Source organism: Coturnix japonica, chromosome 18, assembly GCF_001577835.2.
Source record: "Coturnix japonica isolate 7356 chromosome 18, Coturnix japonica 2.1, whole genome shotgun sequence".
Classification (NCBI taxonomy): Eukaryota; Metazoa; Chordata; class Aves; order Galliformes; family Phasianidae; genus Coturnix; species Coturnix japonica.
This window is the reverse complement of record NC_029533.1, coordinates 991,402-1,008,045: the sequence shown is the minus strand read 5'-3', so window position 1 is coordinate 1,008,045 and position 16,644 is coordinate 991,402. Positions and strand designations below refer to the sequence as shown.

General features: G+C 47.0%; 1 protein-coding gene and 1 non-coding gene across 4 annotated transcripts in view; both read right to left on the bottom strand.

Annotated features, from left to right (window-relative positions):
- Window positions 1-16,644, bottom strand: part of DNAH9 (dynein axonemal heavy chain 9) — a 158,611-nt gene that overhangs the window by 66,720 nt on the left and 75,247 nt on the right. For all 3 annotated transcript variants that reach the window (XM_015880078.2, XM_032448311.1, XM_015880079.2), the window contains 3 exons: window positions 11,480-11,740; window positions 7,617-8,042; window positions 5,314-5,433 (listed from right to left, as the gene is read on the bottom strand). In XM_015880078.2, the coding sequence (XP_015735564.2) occupies window positions 5,314-5,433; window positions 7,617-8,042; window positions 11,480-11,740 (807 nt within the window). The remainder of the gene's footprint in view (window positions 1-5,313; window positions 5,434-7,616; window positions 8,043-11,479; window positions 11,741-16,644) is intronic.
- On the bottom strand, window positions 10,097-10,168 carry TRNAM-CAU. The gene has a single exon. It is a non-coding gene; the product is annotated as a tRNA-Met (tRNA).

The following is a 16,644-nucleotide window of genomic DNA, read 5'->3' as shown; positions in this document are numbered from 1 at the left end:
GCATGAACCACCATCCAGGCTTTCCACCATCTCAGCTGTCCTCATGCTCCCTAAGCCTTGAATGAAAGTCTGCTCTCGATACATTTAGGATCACAGTAGTCTTCCTTGGGGCTACAATATTTGCAGGCCAAAGCTTCAGCAAAGAGTTTCAATTGTTTTCTCAACCTTACCACATTACCACATGCAGCCACGTTTTTATGGATGAAGTACCCTGAGGTCCTTCCTCCAGCCTCCTCAAGGTAAATTCTCAATCTGCTCCCTTGGTTCTCCACCTCTAAGAAGAATTCTTTATCTTCTGATGTTCTAAAACTTGTAGACTCTTTACCTACTCCTAATTATTTTCCTGAGGTGGTTTTTTACCCAATCCTGGTTGCCTTCATTAAGTCTTGTATATTTTAATATCTTTAAGAAATCTCAGGTGTTCTCTGTATCGGATCCTAGAAGTCATTTGGATTCTTTTCATCTCATTTGATTACCTGTAGCTCTTTAGTAATGAGGGAGAGTGAACAATCATTCCCTATTCATCTTCTCAATACCATTCACAATTTTACTGGCTTCTGTCACATCCATCCCTACACCCTCTCTTTTCCAAAATGAAGAGTCCTAATCATTTCCCCCCTAACCATTTTGTATATGGAAACGACAATACTACATTCTTCCCTGTGCCCTCTCTAGGTTACCTGCAGCCTTTTGACATGCCAACCAGTTTCTATTCAGCATGTAAGATGGAGGCACACCATAGATTTGGATTGATTGAATCATTATTTAGCTTTTGTTTCCCAGTTCTTCCTACCAATTCCTAACACTCAGTGCTGCCTCCAGACATGTGCTAGGCTGCTGTTTCTGAGAACTCTCCACAAGAGCTCTTATGTGAGTGACAACAGTGCAATTAAGACCTATCAGTGAAAATGCATGATTAGGGTTCATTTTCCCTGGATGCATTATTTTGCATTTGTCATCACTAAATCTCATCTATCACATTGGATGTCTTCACTCACAAACCTCACCATCAGCCACCCCTCTTTGCTGGTCCACATGTCCCTAGACACTCCTTGGTCCCCTGGATCATCTTCTCTACACCACGTATAGTTCATAAGATGTCAAACTAAAATCGGGGCACCTTAAATGTATGTCTTGTCTTCATCCACTTGGTATATTTTCCAATCCAAAGGCTTGTGTATACTTAGGCTTCTTCTTCATATTTGTTTCAAGTCTAGGAGCCTAATTCTTGCCCAGTCGCACAGATGACACATTGTGGATGTCAAATGAAAGACACATCAGCAAGAGCTGTCGGGATCTATTCCGAGATCAAAGCCAGAGATGAGAGAAAAGAAGGTATGCATTGCCCAGCAGTAACCTGGGATCCAAATTCCTTGCATGCATTGCAAACCAGATCCATTTTTGACAGCTGCAGAAGCAAGCAGGTCTTTAAAAACAGTTAATGGCATTGGCTCTGACATGCCCTGCTCTCCTGCACTGACAGCTGTGCTCAGAGCTCCCTCACTGCCCTCTGCTCGCAGCTCCAGCTACTCACCAGCTTAGAGGGAACCAGGGAGCCTCAGCAGGATGCACTGCCCTGGGGGCTCACACACCACCACGGGGGCTGTGAAGTCCTTCCAGCTTTTCTGGCTCAGTTGCATTGGCTTAAGAGAGCTCAGATGGAGGGAGCGGCAGAAAGATCATTTATGAGCTTTATTTGCAGCATTAGGAGAGCATGGCTCAAAGCTCTTTCCAAACCTTTGCATTTAGAGACACCACAGCATCAGACGCTGAATGGGACAGATACCTGTTTTAATTCCCTTGTTTGCTGTTGCACTCTTTTCTAGACTGTATGCTTGTTGGAGCAGCAGGAGAGTCTCCAGAGGGTTTGTATGTGTGTGTATTTATTCATCCCCTAGCAAAGCCATAATGCAAACAATCCCAGCCCATCTTCTCTTGCATTACAAAAGCCCAGGGTTAACACTGGCCTCCCTCAGACTCATTCTCCTATCTGTTCTTAGCATTTGTGACTGTCACACTGAAATATTCACCCAGCACAGCAAGGCTGACGTGTGCAGCTACATGAACAGCATCTATCCTTCTCCTGGACATCATCTTCCTCACTGCAGTAAAGACAGCAGTGCTCATGCAATGTTCCAGTTTCATATGATGCTAGAGGCAGGAACAGGTTTGCTTCTGCCTGGCTCTGCTTTCCCTAATGAGGAAAGGAAAAGTGATTTTCAACCTGATGCTGCAGGAGGGACAGCGCACCCTGGCACTGGCCATCTCAGTTATGAATGCAGCTGGGAGAAGGTCTCCGCACTCCCAGAAGTGGAGCAAAAAGTGTTTTCCAAGTCCATTTCCCCAGGCATCACCTCTGCAGGCACAGGAGGATGCGACAGATTGTGGTCCCTGCCACGGCAACGTACTGCACTCAAGTAGAAGTCCAAATTCAATCTAAATGAAAATGGCTTAGGAACGTCAGCGGGGACTGGTAGGGCTGGAAAATAATGATCACAATTAAAAGCAGAAAGCCTGAAGCCCGGCAGTGTCCTTTGCCTGCCCCCAAATAGCAACACCTTCATCTACCACGATGCACACACACATGCTAAAGCATCTTCATTTTTCCTGTTAGTAATTTGTTTGCTCATCTATGATGAACTTCGTGGCAAGACGCAAAACCCCATTAATGAAACATTCTCCTCTTGAAAGTAAGAGCCTGAAGGAACTGCAGGAAGGGCCCACATTCCCACCTGGGAAGCGGATGGGGCCACATGGTGCTTTTGTTTGTTCACACAACACCAAAGGGAAATGGCTTTTATCCATAACCATCTTCAAATCGCTGTAACAGCTTCAAGATTTCCAAGTCTGCAGCTTTTTGCAAAGGTTTGACAGCAAAAGGGCTCTTTCCAAAATCAGCCATCAGAGCACTTGGAGAGGAAAGCAGAGAGACTCTGAAGAGAAAGCAATTGAATTGTAACACAAAATGAATCCTCAGCCAAACAAAGGGGAACAGTGTTGAGTAACTCAGCAACAAAGGATGGAGTCCAGCACCAGCAAATCACTTGACCAAGCTCTGCTTATATGCAGGTCCTGCCCATGAGCCTGTGAGGAGTCCCAGCTAATCAGTGAGCTAATGAACGTCCTCGAATTCAAATATATTCCTACAGCTGTTAATTCTCTGAGACTACAGAGCCCACGACACAAACCCAGCACTAGCAGACCAGGGATAGGATCAATGGATCAATAGTATCAATGCAAAAACCTCAACTTCAACCAATGGAAGGTCTTCTAAATATGTATTCCAATGTCCTATCTTGATTTCATATAGGACACTTTCTTTCAGAGGAAATTACTAAACCTTAAAAATCATGTAGCGACACTTACCTCGGGTGACAGTGCACCTCGTTAAAGTACTTGCTCGTTTTGCTATTCAAGGACAGCTTTGCAAACATAACTAAGCCCTCAAAAAGAAGCACAGTTTTCATACTGCGGTTGTACCTCAATGGAGACCTCATGTTTTAAGCCCCAAATCCACATGCTAAGCATGCACCCATAAGAAATCAGGCTCTGTTTGTTACAGAGCTACTAATGGAGGTGAAATTAAGCCACATTCAGTGTAAAGCATAAGCACACGTGCATATGTATTGCTATGAAAAGAAATGAACCCACCATTTCTGTTTCTCTTTCTCAAAACATTTTCTTCTTCTACTTTGTATTTACTGACTCCTACATGACTCAGAGCCACGATCCATCTCTGCATTACATTAAACAGGATTTCGTTCGGCTGTGGAAAGGCACAGGGAAATATCCTGCAAAATCCCTCCAGAAATAGAAGCGGCTCTTTCGAACAAAAAAACCACTTTCCTGTTTTAATTAAAGGTTTTGGAAGCATTCAGTGAGATTTAACCTGAAGAACATGAAAGCATTAAAGTCCTTCTGTGGCCACATGAAAGAGATCTCCATCAGCACAGGAAAAGACTATCTGCTGTTTGTCTTTGACCCCTCTATCTGAGCACATCACAGCCCTGATTGCAAAGCAGTGCCTGTGCCACAGCTTCCCAGGGAGGCACATACAGATTAAAGAACAAAGCATGTTCTGTTTGTTTGCTCTTTGTTTTTAAAGTTTACTGCTACCAAAACATGCAGGTGGGGGAGTTGGGAAGTTTTCTGAGTGCCCATGAAAACCCACCTGAAATCCAGGCTAAAGCAATTTGCTGAAGGTCACCTAAGAAGGTGTGAGAGCAAGAAACAGAATCCAGCACAGTGCTACGCTTAAACTATTTGGCTCTATTTCTCTTTCTCACTGCAGTGGGATAGAGGACCACTTTATATACAAACCATAGACCAGCACAGCCACAGGCTGGTAAAACAAGCAGAGATATCTGCATCCAGCAGCACTTCTAGAAATACTTTTGTATTCTAAGCTACAAATGGCCTCACCAGCAGCAGCAGCTACTCCTACAAGAGAGACTGAGAGCAACTTCCAGCCCTAAACACATGCAGATCAGGCAGGACGCTCTCCTGGGGACACGGGGCCAGACTCTCTCAGGAGAGTGGTTTGAATGCAGCACCTCCCCTGCTCTGGGAGATGCATCTCTCCTTCAGTACCCTCACAAGGGCTGGGTGGCAAGGATGGGGTCAAGCATTTCATGGACCTTGACCACCTCTCTGGCACTGCAACTCCAGCCCTTCTGCCTATGGGACCACCTTCTGAAGCCCCATTTCCTTGCACCACACCGCCAGCACAGAACGCAAAATGCAAAGCACGAGGGGCACCTGCAGTGCTGCATGAAGCTGGGGCTTCAGCCAGCAGCACAGTAGGAACAGAAGCTGTTATCTTGTATCTGTGAAGCAATGACAAGAGCATCGCCCAGCAGAGGACCAGAGGCTGTGTGTACTGAAGATACAACAGCCAGTGATCCACCCCGATAGACTGATAATGCTTTTTCAGAGCTTTTCACTGTTAGCTTTTTGTTAGCTTCAAAACCTGCAAAGCTTCTCATATACTCCCACTTTTCTTTTTACCATATATCTCTGTGCTGTATAGTTTTGGTCCCATCAGTACTTGATCATGCAATTGAATTACAAAAAGGACACGAGAACAGTGATGAGAGCACAGTGTCTCTTCAAGCACATGCACTGCCTACCACAATCTATGGAAACAGCCAATGCAAATTCCTCTTCATTACTAAAAACTTGCTGCAGAGCAGGAAATGTAATGCATTCCATAAAGATTAGAGGCTGTGAAGTACTGTGCACACGGCCAGCATCTCAGCAGCACCTGACATCTCCCATTGATGCTGCTGCCAACCCCCATCTGCTGCCACTCACCAGCCAGTTTGCAAGAGTGATGGTGCACGCTGTAGCTTCAGCTTCTTGCTGACACTTGAGTTTGTCAGAAGTGGCCTTCTCAAACTTGGCTGTCAGCTTCCCCAGGTTCTCGTTGAGGCGCTGAGTATGAAAGAAGGGGAAAAACAGCAGAGTCTTAAGGAAACTTTCTGTAGCCTTCAGATCCACACTCCACCATATCGCACATGGCCTGGCTGGCACCTGGGATGAAGCCCAGAGCAGTGGTGAGCTCTGTAGCTTCATCAGCTGCTTACCCACTGCTGTGTCATCTGCACAGGGCAGAGACAACATGAAAAGGCATTTATCCACAGGCTCTGCCCTGGTGTGAACGTGAATAGGGAAAGATAGGCCAACTGGTGCTGATGGACAACACTACAGGTGAAAAACAAGTAGGGCAGCTAAGAAAAGAGAATTCTCTGGTTCCTGATGCTGTAGCCACTTTGGTTGCAGTCCAAGGCTCTACTAGTCTCAAGTTGTTTCTCAAAGACCCAGGTGGCTCCTCGGAGAGCTGGAGGTACACTGGAGCCACTTCCAAGCTGTATCTGCTGCATTGCGTGTCGTGCACATGTTATCTGGGACCAGCACATGTTTGAGTGGGCTGTGAAGCACTTCAGAGCTGGGAAGGGGCACAAAGAGCCCAACCCACCTGAAATACCCCCATGCTACTAAAGTAGGGCCCTTGGCTTGTACAGCACTACTTACATTTCAGTCTCAAACAAGACAGCAGCTCCCACAAGGACTGGGAGCCTTTCGGTTCTGATAAGAGAACCAGAAGCAGTAACTGATTTTATCTGTACCCAGTGCAAAATGCTTAAGGCTAACTGCCTGTAAATCACTTGAACACTGCCTGAGCTATGCACTAGAAACAAACTTGAAAATGAAAAAGGATTATTTTAGGGATATCTGTAACTCTCCAGTATCTTAGAAAACACAAAGTGGTCTTTTCTCAAATTGCTTTGGAATCAATAGCACAAAAAGTTTATATCTGCGTGCATATAAATGTATGTGCATATAAACATATATTCACATAGACATAAAGCCCTATTTCAGATGCATGATCTGATAAAAGAGCATCTAGGTGTCCCACCGGGAACACTGCAGTAACAGTAATGTATGTGCCAGCAGTGGACCACCAAACCCCAGAGAGAGCCATTCTCCTTCCCATAGTACTGCCTCTTTAAAACACAAACTAGTAATAATAGCTAAGCATTAAGGCTTTGGGAACAGACAGAATAATGGAAAGCAAACAGTTCCCTAACACCCTATTTCACATCTGGGAAAAGGAGACCTCTGAAAACCCATCTGTGACTGGGTGCTGTATGTGTTGTATCTGCAGCATTTTTTTTTAATATACTTTGAATTAAAAGTGCAGCAAGAACTTCAAGATTAAGCAGCCCTGGGAGGCAGCAAGTGAGTTGGGTACTTCTAATCATGAAGATGCGCAGGGGAAGAGGTGTGTACTGACACTGTGCTGTAGTGGGGGCACATACCAAGCTGACATCATTTATGGGAAGAAATCTGGGAGCCCTGCTGACAGCACACTTTGGTTTTGAAAGAGGATTCTGTATTAAATTTGCCGTCAGTATAAAAGCACAGCCCTGGACGACCCACCCATCACCAAGAGGGATCCCAGATCCACAGCACCTTGGAAAGCAGGTTCTGTAGGTTGCCCCTGTATCTGCTTGCACAGGTTGCTACTAGCAGCCACTGGCCAGGGATTTGGGGAACAGCTGCTCTCTGTGGGATCAACTTACAATCACACAGTCATTTCACCTATTCAGTGATGCCTTTCTATTCTTAAGCTGAGGATGATACAAAGACATGCCAGCAGGGAGCTGTGCTGGGACAAATTAGCAGACTCTGCTGGAGGAGTCTTCATCCTGCAGAGCATCATCAGGTTCTGCTGTCCAGAGCCAGCTGCCAGCCCTGCTCCCTGCCCAGCACAACAGATCTCTCACTGCTCTGAGATAACGAGTTTTCTGAGGATTTGTTAGTAGAGACAAATCACATCTTAAAAGTTAGGTAGGAATAATAAGAATTAATAATTAGCCATCCTATTAAGGCTCAAGCAAGGAGTGGAACCTGGGGATGAAACATATAGAGCAGCAATAAAAGGCAGATAAAAACCATACAACCTGCTCAGAGGCACCTGCTTACAAATACATGAGGGCGGAGAAGCAGCTTTCCCCAAAGCAGAGGATTTCTCCCCAAAGCAGAGACTTGCACGATGGGTCCCACTCATGGGTGAACCCATGCCATGGCTTGCTGTGCTTTTACATACTTACTGCAATTTTGGCCTTGATGCTGCCCAGCTTGTCCTGGGCAGCTGCCAGCTCAGCGTTGGCTCTGCTCAGCGCCTGCCGCTTGGGCTCCACATCACAGTACGCCTCGTGGAAGCGCACGATATTCAGCACCCATGAGCAGAGCCCGGCTGCTGCATAGGACTTGGTGGTTACAAATTCAGGCTTAAACTGGGGATCCTCTAAATACGGCTGGAGGGCTTTGAGGCAGTTCTCGTGGATGTTCTCCTTGTCAAACTTGATCAAGGAGTCCAGGAATCCATCCACCCTGGCCATGGTGGCTCTTGCTGCCTTCCAGCTCCTGTCCTTGGGAATCCTTCCTCCCGGGGCCATCAGCACCATCACGGCAGCAGTGACATTGCTGACGGCTGGAGGTGGTGACCCAAAGGATTTCAGTTCCGTCAGGTTCTTCTGAAAAGGGAAAATGAAGTCATTAGACAAAAACGAACGGGTTTTCTCTTTGTTTCACTGCTAATATACTCAGACACCCAAAATACCGATCTGATAAATTGGTTTTGCTCCACCTGAAAGTCAATGACTCTCAATAACCAACGTGCATGTTTATGGCATGTGTTCCACTCCCACACTCATCTCCTGGTTTCCCAGGACCAGCACAACACACTCTTCTTTTCCACACTCCCAACCCTCCCCTGGGCCCAGGGCTCCACAGAAATGCTCTGGTAGAATGGGACAAAGTCAAGAGAATCCTTTACAGATAATGACCTCTATATAGTAGTCTCCATCCTCGCTAAGACTGCCTTGCAGGGCAGCTCATGCTCCCTTGATGCTCAGAGACACGTGCATTACAATTTGCATGTAGCCATGTCTCCATCATCCAGCCTCAATTCAGGCACTTCTACCAATGCTCATTAGCAGAGCAGTCCCCGCATGAGAGAGCTGCTTGGCTCTCAAAGGGGACAGGCTGATTCCTGGAGGCATGCTTGACCTTCCCTGCTGCCAAGCCAGGCAGTTTCAGTGCATCTCTAACAGTAGGCAGGTCAAATCTTCACCTAAGCACAAAACCCTCTAACACCCAGTTCCTCTGTGCACACACAATTCAGCTTTTCCACAGGAAAAAAAAACAAGCACAGGTGAATTTGCTGTTCTCAGATCCCAGGCTGTAGCCAAAACAAGGACAAGGGCTACAATCAATACCCATTTAAGAAAAATCTATGAATTTCTGGGGGTTTTTTTTTGTTCCTGTTTTTACCAGCTCTCAGTAACTTCTGATTTGCATTCTCTGATGTGCTGCTTCCATCAGTTTGTCTACTGAAGCAAGTTTGGTACCTCTAAGCATTTGTTTTTGGGAGAAAGGTGTCAGCTACAAAGCTGTCACCAAACGCGCTGCCTGCTTGCTGCTTGCTTTGTTAATAATCAAGCTGACAAGAGACAGACCCCTGGGAGCTGTGTGCACTTGCGGTATAAAGTGTCTCTAATTAATGTGCTCAGTGACATGGAGCTGACTGTGGGCACAGAGCATCACCACAGAAAGCTCCCCTCCATCCCAAGTCTCTGTTTGGCAGGCAGTGCTCTGGTGCTTTGGGTGGCAGCGATAGCTTTGACATCAGTCCTTCTTCAACCTCTGTCTCCCTGGTATAATGGGATGCTGAGCTGGTGTGTGTGTGCCATCACTGCCCCCAAAACAGGAGAGTGGGCTGCATACATCTGTGAAGTCCCATGTCCTGTGTTCCAGGGCCTATAGGATGTGAGTGCTGAGAAAGAGTCCAGGTATAGCCATGGCATGAGCAAACAGCACTGTGAGAGGCAAAAGGGCTTTTTTCTTTATCTCTATAACCTGTTTTCCCATGTTTTCAAACTAAGTATCATGTATGGATGTGCATTTCTGATTTTGCAGGTGCTCTCTCTGCTGGGTCTGTATTAATCTATATGGCATTCATCACGATCCATGAGATAAATACCTTAATTACTATTTATATATTTACATACACAAGTAACTCTTGTAGCTCAGAGGGTAGAGCATGGGACTGTTAATCCCAGGGTTGTGGGTTTGAGCCCCATGTTGGGTTCCAGGATTGCTGTGGTGATTGCTAAGGACAGGAGAGGCAGTGTGGAGAAATGCAAGACAGAGCTTTTTACTTATGCACACAGAGAGACACCCTAAATTGCCTCGCACTTTGCCTCAGACTCTCACTCTGCCACCAGACCCTGCAGAAGCTGTGAGCACTACAGTGAAGGGATGCACGAGAAGCTGCAGCAGTTCCAGTTTGAACAAACCTGCATTTGCTTCTTCGCTTAGAGAGCTCTGCTAAAGCTGCATGCCGGTATCTAGGAAAAAAACAGCAACCTTATGCAAATCCAACATGAAACGAGAAATAGCGAGGGTGCAGACACGACCCCTTTGTACAACCCTTTCAATTCCAGGAGTGAGAGCCAAAACAGCACAGCCCCGCAGCAAAGCCACACCAAAACAGAAAGGCTGGAGATAATCCAGTCCAACAAAAACTTAGCAGAGGATGGTTTCGATCCATCGACCTCTGGGTTATGGGCCCAGCACGCTTCCGCTGCGCCACTCTGCTCCACCTCTGGGGAGGCATCATTGCTTTGCAAACCCATTCCTGATGACTCATTTTGTTCCTAAGACAGTGCTATGATTTGAGGCAAGACTGAGCCATTCTGATCGTGGAAATAACTCTGATTTTCTGGCTGCACCTGGTGCATGGCCACATCTCTGCCTGCTGTGCAGCAGGAACTTGCTGCTCCAGGTGCTGCATTCACTGCAGCCAGGAGACCAATGCCAGGAATGTGTTGCTGGGTTAAGTCTCAGTGCAGGGCTGCAAACAGGAACTCCTGGACCAGTCTAATTGTAAAAATCTTCCCAAATAACAAATCCTTCCTTAAATCAGTCCCTCTGGGACACCACTGGCTGCAGGAGGCCATCTCCTGGTTATCTTCCTTCTCCCTTTGGAGTGGTCCTGTCATATGGCCCCATCAGGAAGTCGTTCCATCCTAAGACTGCTCAGCAACAGCTCCCTGCTGGATAAAGCCAAACACTAAGTGAGGCTTCAGCACCAGCCCTTTCTGTGTCAAGCAGAAAGCCAAGCCATGAGTGCACCTATGGGGCCATGCAGTGTGTATCAGACACTGAGCACCATGCTCAGCAAGGCCTGAGAAATGCCTTAGGTGAACAGAGGGCAGGAGGAATCCTGTCCCACACATGGAGTCAGGTGGAGAAGACCAGGCCAGCTCCTATGCTCACACTGCCTTATTCCTACAAGAGGAGGACATGAGCCCTTCCATCACAAGTTGCTTTCCAAACTGATGGTTCATGTGGAGACCCAGAGGATGCCCACATTCACCAGTGTGAACACCATCCTGTGGGGCTGGCCCAGCAGCTGCCTGTGCAAAGCCCTCAGTCCCTGCTACACAGCTGTGTGCTGGGGAATAGGCTCCAAGAAGCTGGACATCAAGTCTGCCTCAGCAGTGCTGTGGGTGGCACCCAGCTCCCACTGGGCTGACCGTGTGCTTGCTTTTGCTCTCTCTCACCAAAACAGAACATCACAGATTCTATAACAGTTATGAAGCCTGGCATATCACCTCTTCTCTTGGACCTGATAAGGACAGCAGAGTGATTTCCCACTCCTCAGTGGTCAGGAAGACAAGCAGTGAAGTCAGTGGAGAAAAGCTGCACACAAGGAACTCACTCCATGTCCTTCTGCCCTCTATGGCCATGGCTGAAGGGCAACTGGAGCAGCCTCCGGACCAAGTATGTACAACCCAGGAAGGAAGTGAAACAGAATCAATGCAACACCCCAAAACCTGGGCCAGAGGATAGCAGTGACAGACCCTACTGCAGACACACCAGCTTTCTATGGAAGTCCCAGCCCTACCTTGTTGAGGGTGTTCAGAGCAGCCTGGGCAGCTTCCAGGGCAGGCTCAGCTCTGGCCAGATCCTCCTCACAGTCCTTCTGTTTCTGCTGGACCTCCTGGGTGATGAGGGCCACTTTCTGCTCCTCTTCATCAGCAGCTGCCTTCTCCCTGCTCACTTTCTCTGTCTCCACACCCACCACTTGGATCAGCTTATCAGCATCCTCATTCTTCTGCTTCAGCTCCACTTCCTGGGCTGCCAGCTTGGCCTTCAGGTCGTCCACCTGGGGGAAAGAAATCCATGTCCATGTGGGTGCACAGCTGCTCAGCATCCTGCTTCCTCCACCCTGCCTAACAGCACAAACCCACTTGAGTGGGGCCCAGCAAAAGCTGATAGTACGGAGGGTCCATGTATAAAGCAAGAAATGTCTGGGTTTACAGAAAAGCAATATTTCTGTTTGTCAGCAGGACACTGCAGTTCTGCTTCACTCCTGATTTCTCAGGTAAGGGATGGAGAGCCCATATGCATGGTGTACACACCACAGCAGGCTGCTAACAGGAGCCCTGTAGGGAAGGAACTAGAACCAGCAAGATTTAATGCTAAGGATTTTGTCCCAGCCCTGTTCACTGCCTCTGCTGGGGAACTGGATAGAGGTTAAGTGTTGCTTTGAGCAGGATTCACCAGGAAATAAGTAAAAGCCCTCATATTAGGTCTTCTTGGGATTATTTTTTCACAACACAGGAGCTTCACGACATCCTTGCAGCAAGCTGCTCTCATTATAAAGCCAAATTCACTCAGCTTTCTCCCATCTTTCAGCGCAAGAGCCATTGTTAAACTGTATCCCAGTGGATGAAAACCTTGACATGAGCCAGCAGAATGTGCTTGCAAATCAGAAGACCAACTGTTACCTGGGCTGAAACAACAGAGAGGTGGCAGTGGGCAGAGAAAGGACTGTCCCTCTCTGCTCTGCCCCATGGGGTCCCATCTGGAATATAAACACACAAAAGATGAGGAGCTGTTGGAGTGGGTTCAGAGAAGGGCCACAAGGATGCGCACAGGGCTGGAGCACCTCTGCTATGAAGACAGGCTGAGGGAGCTGGGGGTACTCATCTGGGAGAAGAAAAGGCTCTGGGGAAACCCCACTGCAGCTTTCCAGTGCCTAAAGGGGCCTACAGGAAAGCTGGGGAGGGACTCTGTCAGGGAGTGTAGTGACAGGACAAGGAGTAACAGCTTTAAACTAAAAACAAGAAGATTTAGGTTCAGCGTTAGGAGGAAATTCTCTACCCAGAGCTGCTCTGAGGACCCACACACCAGCAGCAGCTGGGGAGCCCTCTGAGCACCTACATAGCCGGGATGCTCACGCTGGCTCTCACTTGAGGACAGAAGATTTCTTTCTAAAAGCTGTTTTGATGACTTTACACAGCCTCTGTGTGGACTGCAGAGTCTCTTGCTGTCCTGCTGTTGAGCTCATAAAGGATTGTTAATAGCTCCTGGGGTACAGCATTGCCATGTAAAAACTCACACCATGAGGGAAGTCAGATGCTTGTTTTTGTTCACAGTTCTGCTTTTATGCAAGAAGAGAGAGAAAACCATTTGGAACACACATAAACTGAAGCTATCGACGTTTATCATCAGCTTCAAGTGGAGAGTGGTTTCTTAGGAATCTCATTGCACTCCTGCACTGCACACTTCATTTTCCACCTCCTGCTGCCCAGAGCTACAGCACTGCTTTAACCAGCACAAAGATGCACCCGTAAATCCCAATAGCTCCAGACCCACGGGGGCACATAATCCCCTCAGTCAGCAACCAGAGAGCAACCTCTCGTGCAGCTCTGAGTCTTCTGAGATTGCAGGAAATTGAAGTGGGAGGCTTTGCTGATTGCAGATCTGGCTTGTGACCTGCCCCAAATCAGTCCTCACGTGCTGGATGCACACACAGCTGGGAGCTCTATAGGTTTACATGACCACAACATGGCAAACAAGGGATTATAGCCCACTAGTTCTTCACGGCTCTACAAAAGGAACAGATGTATACTCAGTCCTCAGCACTGACTGTAAGAACAGACAATGCCCTCACACAACCTGCTTTCAGCCAAGAACGTATTGTCAGGGTTAAAGAAAAAGAAAATACAAAGAAAAAAAAAAAATCAGGAAAATCAGTTGGAGCTCTGCTGGAAAGAACTCCTGATATCTCAGTGCAGAGAAGCGTATGCTACTAAGTTACCTGCCCCACTGAGCTGGGTTACCTGTTAAACCCCCAGCAGAAACAGTGCAGCTTGGGGCTGTAGTGCGGATCCTGGCACCCTGCTGGACCCTGTGCCAGCAGGACTCAGCATGCTGGGGGGACAGTGATGACTGGCAGCCTTCCTTACCTCCAGCAGGGTTTGGGAGCACACTAGAAAACCATCACATTTCCCCAAGGAGGATAAAGCTCAAATGCAGCTGAGCAAGGGCAATTTGAATGTGTTTGTCCAGCAGATAGAAAGAACCAGCAGCAATGCCTACATAACCAAACTTACTGTCTTCAGTGATTTCTTGGGGGTGGTGTTAGGAATGCAAACTGATGATCTTACTCCTCAAGTTTCACCCCTTCTGCACAGCAAACAGTTTCTCTTAATACCACACGTGGATCCAGAGCAATAACGGTCTGTCACATCCATTTCTCTTTCCTGCACATCCCACTGCCTAGACACAAAAACTCCTGAGGAGACCCTGGTCTGCTGGGAGACCTCACACCACTGCCTTCGGGAAGGCACAGGCACAGCAGAAACCACAGATGTGATCCCATCAATGGCAAGCAGTGCCATCCCCAACAGCGTACTGCTAGAAATCAAAGCACGAAAAGTTCTCCTCCATCTATAGATCTAATGGTAACAGAAGGATCCAAACAGACAAGAGTCTGGGCATTCACCCCTCTTGAAAGGCATGAACCCTCACAGCTACTGGTGCAGCAATGTGAGACGTGCTTTATAAGCAATGATCCAGAAGATTCATTGCCACCTCCAAGGAAGATAAGACAAATACAACTGTCTTTTCCAGTGTCTGCCAGCACCGGTGAAAGCAGAAGATTCCCTCTAAGTGGCTGGTAAGAAGGAAAAAGCAAGAATTACATGAGGGTAACAGTACAAAGGGAGACAGAAGTGGCACAAAAACCACAGAGGATAATTATCCCAAAGCAAGGAGAGAACACTATTAACCTCGCTCCCATAGACAGCATTAATATAATGACCACATTAGGGTGTCAGCAGACAGATCCGGAATGTGCCTTAGCACAATGAATGCCACCACTGGACAAAAAAGGTCTCAAACTGTGGTAAGAAACGTGAAAAACATACGAGCAGCTTCCTGAGTCCAGGACAGTTGCTGATAAGCAATTAGTAATGTGAGGTGGAAAGGGAAAGAATAAAGCAAATTAGAGATTCAAGGGTAATGTACTGTGACTCCAACAGGGAAGGAAGAAGTACTTGCCTACCACCCAGACAGAAGAAGAAGAATTATTAAAGAAAACCCAGAGGGCGGACTCCCTGGAGACTCATTTTATCTGATTGTCCCTGCCTCGCTTCAAGAACACAAAATACATCACAAAGGTCATCAATTAATTGATAGAGCAAGCAAGACTTGAATCTAGAATCCAGATTTGTAATATTAACCAGTCATCCTCAAAATTACTCAGCAATGGGCTCTGAGTGGAGTGCTGACCTCTTTGTTGCAAACACCACTGAAAAACAAATGACTCATCTCGCAAATCTTCACAAGCCCATTATGTCCTAGGAACTGGGAGCCAGCTTCTGATTTTCTGAGTACAGAGAATGACAACCACCATCTTCATGGAATGGAAGTTTAAGCTGGCAAGCAAACAACAAACGTTTCTGTAGAAGAAAAGTTGGTGACCAAATGCCAAAAGAAAAGAAATGGAGAAATCTAGCTCTTCACTGTGCCCACGTACCAGGAGCCTAGAGCAGGGACAAGGGGGCCACAAGTCCTCAGTCTCATGGCACAGCCAGTTCATAGCCATGTATCACAGTGCTCCTTCCTTGCCTTGGACACCCAAAACCACAGCATGCCACTTCCAAGCACCACCAAGCTGTAGAGAACACCTGAGCACCAACCCCAGGCACTTCCATAAGCGAATGCTAAACTTCAGACTTTTAAAGCCATATTCAAGATCAAACTTCCCAGTGTGATTTCCCATAACATTAAATATCTACACTCTGGTTTCAAGTCAACAGCAGTTTTGACTGTTACGCACATCTGATAATTTAGGTGTTTAATTTTAGGCCCCCAGTGTTAATTTTAGATACTAATTTGACAGATTTTGTCCTGGATGTTCTGCATCTTAATCAGCTTCACAAACAGACACTTCTCACCCCAGCCTTACTCCAAGCAGACATGAGCTTTCTCTTCCTTCACTCTTTTTGCAACACCAAAACCTAGAAGAGAGAAGGCCCACGGGTGTTTGGCTTCCTATACCATCCTCAGTCCTCCCCCACTGCTCAGCTCCCATGTCAGTAAGCCACATGGAGATAGGCCTGAAGCATACAGGAAGGTCCCCACATTTGACCAATACTACTGGAACTTGTTGCCCTATCTTAGTTGCTCTTTACAGAGGAACAGATCTAAATCACCTTGTCCACTGATGTGGCATCAGCAAAACCAGCAGCACCCCACGTGTCATGGAAGTTACTTGCCATCAGAAGTAAGGCCTGCTTTGTAGTGAGACCAAATGTTTTCAGCTCCAAATGGCTTCAACAGATGCAACAAATGGTCTCCTCTACTAGCAGGTCAACATCATCTGCCTTCTAAGGAGGTGCTGAAACTTGCAAAGAGTACAAGAAACATGCCTGCTGCATCCTCCTGTCCTCAAAGATCTGTCCTGTGCCATGCAGAAAGCAGCTGTGCTTCAAGTGAGATGTAGAGTCGAGAGGCGCTAATAAAATCCATATATCACCCTCCCACTAAGCACATAACTTGTTGAGCATGACAGACATGATTTATGCCACCAGAGCACACGGGAAAGTGGCTGAACCTGCTAGTCCTTCACTCACAGCAACCTCTGTGCTCCCATAGAGCAGCTTCAGGAGAACCCATTTGCCTTGGTAGGAGCTAGTAAGTGAACACTGATAGGAGTTAACAGAATATGAAATGGAGAGAAAAACAGGCAGTTGGAATCAGTGAAGAGAGGTTGTG